Source organism: Amphiprion ocellaris, chromosome 18, assembly GCF_022539595.1.
Source record: "Amphiprion ocellaris isolate individual 3 ecotype Okinawa chromosome 18, ASM2253959v1, whole genome shotgun sequence".
Classification (NCBI taxonomy): domain Eukaryota; kingdom Metazoa; phylum Chordata; class Actinopteri; family Pomacentridae; genus Amphiprion; species Amphiprion ocellaris.
The window spans coordinates 31101313-31108438 of NC_072783.1; the positions used below are offsets into that span (position 1 = coordinate 31101313).

Here is a 7126-nt window from a genome sequence, read left to right on the forward strand (position 1 = left end):
AATCTCCTTTAAACAAGCTTGTGGAAATAGTACTAACTCAGACAGTTAACTTGATGAAAAATCCTTTGATATTCCTATTCTAGCAATCAACTGGTTGCCCAAAAACGTACAATACGCCATTATTGCTTTTATTTTGCATTCTGTGCATATTTATTGTATACTACAGTGCTTTTATTATACCTGCATTACATATGTCCTTAATGAAACACATATGATTACTCACATTCAGTAAAAAAAAAACGCTGCATGCAATCATTGCCCGTAGAGTGACGGAGAGCAGACCTGTGTCATGTGATCTGTGTACAGACAACGGAAGTAACCTTGAGGTAAACTCAACCAATGAAGTCGCAGGCGCGAACTTGAATTTTCGCTTTAGCCAATCAGCATCCGGCGGAGCATCGGCAGCGCTTACAAGGGAGCTAGCTTCACGCAGCCACCTGGCTTTCGAGTATTTTCTACGTTATATGTTGTATACTTTATAGTAAACCAAGGCATTATATTTGGTCTCGTTTTATAAGAGAATCGTTTGCGTCCCAACGACACCAAACTGAAGCGGTAAGTCGAGTGAAACGTCTCATGTTACGGCTTGTATCCGCTATCTTTACTGTGCCGAGCTAGCGTTAGCACACACACCGGTGGCAGTAGAAGTGGGCTTGGTGTAATTGCTGGATTTAACGGAAAAGCGTGTACACGGTGTAAAATGTGAACTAATGCAATCGTGAATCTACAAAAGTAAAGTAATTGTTACATGAGCTTTCGCAACAGGACAAAACGCGTTATTTAACATAAATTGTAGCAGGCTAAGTAGCTAAGTGGGCTTGTTAGCTAAATATGTAGCCCCTGTCTGTCACTAGGCTAAATTAACAACAAGCTAGTGGTTTACTCCCAGTGAGTTTCTCTAAGATGGAAATGATTAGATGCTTTTCCAAACATAAAAGAAGACTCACATGTCATAACTCATTTGCCTGACTCAATACATTTCCAGCTGTATTGGTAGCTAACTCATATCATTCCGTGAATCGATAAAGATTTACTAATAACTGTTTTGTTATTCAGCTCTGTTACATTATCAAATATTATGAGAAAAGTTGTGGAACGTATTTTTTTTTACTCTTTACGGTCACCACAAAAGCCTGTTGTTCACAACAGTCAACGTTTGGGTTTCAAATCACAATTGTGAATGTTTTGTTGTCAGTCTAACTTGTAAATGTCAAAGTAGGCCGTCAGTTATATGTATTAGTCAAAAATCTTTACTCGCCTTGAGTATAACACTGTTTATTTTTTAAGTGAGTGCTTTGGCTTCTTTTCTTCTGCTTCGGGTATCTATATGGATAATGTAAGGCAGTTCCAGACAAAGTCCATGCAGTGAATTTGATATCTGTGAAGCATCTTTAGAGATAGAAATGGTGAAGTAAATGTTTAGACAGTGCAAGAGTTGTTCCATGTCAAGTCTCCAACATTTTTTAAAAGCTGTAGTTTGTAATGGAATAGAATTATGTGGTAGTGTAGTGTTCCATCCTCAACTGTTATTGTTTATGCTCTATCTTGAATGCTATTTATTATATGTGGTTAATATGCGTCAGTTAGGTTTCCCTCAAAGGATCTTGGAGAATCACTTAATTTCAGGTTAGGATTAATGGGCATTTTTTCGTCTTCTGCAGATGACTGGCTCAAATGAGTACAAGCTGAACCAGGGACCAGAGGATGGCATCTCTGCTGTCAAGTTCAGCCCCAGCACAGCCCAGTTCCTCCTGGTTTCCTCCTGGGACTGCACCGTGCGTCTCTACGATGTCGTAGGAAACACTATGCGGATGAAGTACCAGCACACAGCTCCAGTTCTTGACTGTGCTTTTTATGTAGGTCACAGATTTTTTTCTTTAGGTTCCCAATTGTTATGTCATAGCCTGGAGTTGTGGTACATACAGATAATGTCACCTTTTATTTGCAGGACCCAGCACATTCTTGGAGTGGAGGTTTAGATGCACAACTGAAAACTCATGATTTAAACACAGACCAAGGTATGTCACAAGCCTCTGAGAAACGGATGAAATCGCTTAAATCTATCACAAAGCTTTATAACTGCAATTTGAAAGTGTTGATTTTGTTTATTTACTTTCTATTGTGTAATATTCTTCCTAAACAGATACAATAGTTGGAACTCACGATGCCCCCATTCGTTGTGTGGAGTACTGCCCAGAAGTTAACGTCATGGTAACGGGTAGCTGGGACAGATCGGTTCGGCTGTGGGACCCACGGACACCCTGCAACGCTGGCACCTTTACTCAGCCTGAAAAGGTAGAGCAGCAGAGTCACACTGGTGCATAACAATGTTGATGAATGTCAAATTGTGTCTTAAATGATAAAAATTATTTTGACATGTCGGAGTCACCTAAATCCTACAAGTAGTGTGTACCTGAGTATAACAGGTATCACAAATGTGCAGGATTGTATTGTTGACTTTTTTTTTTTTTTTTTGCAGGAACATAGAAACAGCCAACCGCCTGCTAGTTTCTCTGCATGTTTTTGTTGAAGGTTTCATATCTAAACCTCTTTGGAGATGATAATTTAAGTCACAATGACATGACATTTTTTGGGAATGTTCAACAGTCATTTTAAAGAATACACTAGTAGGACCTTAGTTGAGAACAGAAATGTACATTATGTTGTAATTTCACTTTTGTACCTACCACTGCTACATAATACGGTCGCTTTATAGATGCTTGCCAGAAAGCTATCTATTTAAATTAAATGTATAAGAAAAGAGAAACTTTGTAAATGTAGTATTCTACCTCGATAAAGAGGATGTTATTTCATTGTTAGTTTGTCACGTGTTTGTATAATGTTGTGTGTGTATATATCAAATACTCTGAGCGTTGCTAGTGGTATGTCTTTCTCTGGTCTCATACTTATTGTGTCTGTGAAAGGTGTATACCCTCTCTGTGGCTGGAGATAGGCTGATCGTTGGCACAGCTGGAAGACGAGTCCTGGTGTGGGATTTGAGGAACATGGGCTATGTACAGCAAAGGAGAGAATCCAGTCTCAAGTATCAAACTCGCTGCATTAGAGCCTTCCCCAACAAGCAGGTAAAATTTAAGTTAGAGTCAGATAAAATGTACTCAGAATTAATAATTAGCTCTTAATTAAGCATCACGTTACCGATACAGATTCTTCATGTGTGGAAGTTAGATGGTAACCTCATATTTTCTGTCTTGGCTTCAGGGCTACGTTTTGAGTTCAATCGAGGGACGTGTAGCTGTGGAGTACCTGGACCCAAGCCAGGAGGTTCAGAAGAAGAAGTATGCCTTCAAATGCCACAGGCTGAAGGAAGATGGAATTGAGCAGGTTTACCCTGTCAATGCCATCTCATTTCACAGTGTTCATAACACCTTTGCCACAGGTACGATTGGCTAGTTCATACTTGACAAAAGCAAATATTTGTTTCCTTTTTTTTTTTAACATTTTGCTGTGACCTTTTATCATTGAGCTGCCAAGATTGCTTGTGGAACTCGGCTAATAAAGATCCATATCTTGGCAGCAACATAACTTTTGAGGTTGACCTTGAGCCTCTCCTTTTGCCAGGTGGCTCAGATGGATTTGTGAACATCTGGGACCCATTCAACAAGAAGCGTCTGTGTCAGTTCCACCGTTACCCGACCAGCATTGCATCACTGGCCTTCAATAATGACGGCACCATGCTTGCAATCGCCTCCTCCTATATGCATGAGAAAGGAGACATCAGTCATCCAGAGGACGCCATCTTCATCCGCCAAGTCACAGATGCTGAGACAAAGCCCAAGTGAGTCCTCCTCCCCACACTGTGGTGCCCACACTAGCACACTAACATAGTATAGCAGGTTGCTACCTCCTGAATCTTTGAGCAGGTCTGTTTACAAGGAGCATGTCCAGCTGCAGCATATGCTGATCTGTATCTCTGTCCATCCACTTTTCAATATCCGACAGCTGAAAGATAGACAGATGAGAACTTGAAAATCCGCCCTCCAGTTTGTGTATCTCTGGCTGTGTCACTGACCAGACAAATAGAAACCTGCTGTAGAATGTAATGCAATTCACTACAGTAAGCCTGTAATGAATACTACCTCTATGAAACTAGAAACTTAAGATTTTTGCTGAAACCAAGATAGCCAGGTGGTATTTTTTTGTAGGCAATTTGTGCTGGTGTTGAAATGGCTTGTATTCCAATTGACAGTTACACATTTTTTCGTTCTTCAGCCTTTGTGCTTCAGTACAGAAATAAAATGATGGATTTTACATTCTGCTGGTTTTCAGTTCGGTCTGATTGAGATCAGTTGACTGATTTTTGCATTTGGCTGAATATAAGCTTTCATCTTATTGACTCCATCAGCAGCAAACTCATCAATAAATGGCAGTTTGCCATTTCTGTCGGCAGACATGCATTCCTAAACCTCAGCATAGCCCACCAACTACCATCATGTATGACAGATGAGGTGAAATTCTTTGGGTCATGCGCCCTTCCTTTTTATCCCAGTGCTTTCTCTTTCTTACTTTGCTCCACTGTTCTACTGGTTAGCCACCAGACCTTTTGTTGTTTGAGGGTATTGGGGTTGCGTTTTGTGGTAAATTCTTTTAGGTTATGATCAAGTATTTATGTGAAAATGAAACATGTACCCTACAGGCTGAGGGGCATTCCTGACGTATTCCTGTGTAGTCATTAAGGTTTTTTCTTCACTGTGCAAAGGGTTTTTGGTCACCCACAGCACTCCACTCGCAGGATGTTTGATATTTTCTATGTGTCCTTTGCAAACCTGTTGTTCTTTTACAACATGCCCAACTGTTATCTTTGGCAAACCAACGTTACACTGTATATCTGTGGTAGATTTTCCTTTTTTAGCTTCAATATTACCTCTCATTATTTCCATGGTCATCTCTTCACTGTTCATATATACAGATATCTTCACCTCTGTCAAAGTAGCACCTCTGAGCTACATGTGAGCTCTATGAACAAACTGCCAACCGAAATTTATTTGCCATTTAAAGCTGAAGGTTTTCATGTTGTTTAATGTAGCCTTTGATGTAAATTGCGAAGCCCAGAAAACAAAAAATGTGTAATTGGCCAAAAATATATTGTCTGCACTGCAAATTGAAATGCAGTTGTTAATTTAGTGATTCTCCGTATATCTCAGTCAGGGTATCTGTTGGTTAATAATGATTATTCTATAAAATGTCAAATATTTGTGTAAAGCTCTCATCACAAGTACTCAGAGTTGGTAGTAGCATCTTCAGATTGCTAGTTTTGTCTGATCAACCGTCCAAAACCAAAAGATATTAGGATATTAGGTTTACAATCACATAAGACTAAGAAATATAACAAATTGTCACATTTAAGAAGCTGGGAGAAGAGAATAAAAATAAAAGAAATTGTTTATAATATTCAGAGATGCAAAGTTTGGACAGTCAATTACAATTTTAATAAACTGTAATCTTAATTAAAAGACGTTTACTGTAATTTGTTTTTGCATCAGGTGTATACAGAGTGCTGTTTGAACAACAGGTGGCATTGATAAATCACTGAGTGGAAGTGGGGCTCAGGAGTCCTTTTTTGTACTTAATGAGGAAAGAATTGACTGAAATGTCTAAAAAGCAACTGTAATGACACCCTCGCTAAATTATTATGAATGTTTGTACACAGTATGTGCAAAGAAATTAATAACTCCAACAGTACGAACTGGAAGTGCTTGGATTTGCATTTAAATACACCAGAAATTCTGGTTTGTTTTCCTTCCGTTTTTGGTTAAATTGTTTTCCTTCAAATCGACTTCTGGGAGGAATTGATTAGTGTTTGCAAAAATGATTTGTCAGAAAAAACAAAAAGGAAAAATGTTATTTTAGCAGATGTTTGTTTCTGTAATGGTGAAATGAAAGAATAGGATGAAATCTATGGCACTTAAACTTGTGTTCAGCTCTTTCACTGAAAGAATCAGCAGATTTCCGAAATTTAGAGAGCAGCAGCAGCAGTTGTTTTTAATCACTTCTACTTCAAAATGTTTGTTCAGACTAATTTCTCCATATTTATTGACTCAAGGATGGCTCAATATGCTGTAGTCTACGATTGGGATGTTGCTTGTCTGTGCATCCATTCACTGATTGCTCAAGTTGATTGAATCTCTCCTCACGTTTCTGGTTTACAGGTCAACCTAAGTGCAGCGTGGAATTGTTCCTTCTGCATATGAAGCCTTTATCACATTGGGGTTATCTGCTGGCATCCAGTGTACCATAACTATACTGCTTCCTTTCATTTCTTTCCATTCCAATACACCAGTTTTTCTTTGTAAGTAAGGTCTCTTCTCTTTTCTGGCTCATGTTAAATATTTCATTGTTTCAAGTATTGTCTTCTTGTTCTTTCTTGACTAAAAGTGAATTATATGTACCTTTTTGACTCTTTTTTTTTTTCTTCCTTGGTCGTTTTGGTTTTGCATTTTACCATGACGTTGTTGGGTCAGACTTTTAATATTGACTGTGTTTGATACTGGCAGTGGAATAAAAAGAAGTACACAAATTTTGACCAACATCATGAAGTCGTTTCATACTCTGACATTTGTCACATGTGCTACCTGCATGAAAGAACACCTGAGAAATGCTGGGAATGTGTCGGGGCAGGAGAGGTTGTTCTCCTGATGATGTGTTGAGGGAAAGTGATGATCCACTCATCTTGCTGAGGGCTCCACTTGCCCCCACAAAGTGACCTGTGCTGATAGACATCAGAGGTCTGTGTCCTAAACTAGACGCTTCTTTATTACTAGTGGAAATTGGGAGGGAAAACCACTAAACTAGATGACCTGGCCACATCTGACTGACAAGGAAAACTAAAGGTTCACATTCAAGTTTAAAATATCTTCGGGTTCATTTAAAGATTTCTCTTATTTTTAATGAAAGTATCCTAGGGAGTAAATTCTGGTTTATTTCCAACTCGTTAGATTAAGTTGAATACATACACATATTACTCATTTTAAAGATAAAGGATGACGAGATGTTTCAGTGGGCTAGCATTTGTCAAAAATTCATCATTCCTGAGTTTATCTGCTCCCGTTTTTGCAGATTGTTACGCTGGTGACAGAGTGAGATGAAGCACAGACCTTTTTAATGCAGC

The 7126-nt window shown here is 38.8% G+C and overlaps 1 protein-coding gene across 2 annotated transcripts; it reads left to right on the forward strand.

The window, feature by feature from the left end:
* Nucleotides 1-387: 387 nt before the first annotated feature.
* On the forward strand, nt 388-6550 carry bub3 (BUB3 mitotic checkpoint protein). Of its 2 annotated transcripts, XM_023290813.3 has the most exons (8): nt 389-555; nt 1662-1856; nt 1949-2018; nt 2144-2295; nt 2925-3083; nt 3220-3397; nt 3580-3796; nt 6168-6550. In XM_023290813.3, the coding sequence occupies exons 2-8, from the start codon at nt 1662-1664 to the stop codon at nt 6175-6177; spliced, it is 981 nt and encodes a 326-aa protein (XP_023146581.1). In that variant the 5' UTR covers nt 389-555; the 3' UTR covers nt 6178-6550. The 2 variants fall into 2 exon arrangements, with proteins under 2 accessions (XP_023146582.1, XP_023146581.1); XM_023290814.3 differs by lacking the exon at nt 6168-6550 and having other exon boundaries at nt 388-555; nt 3580-3800.
* Nucleotides 6551-7126: the final 576 nt, after the last annotated feature.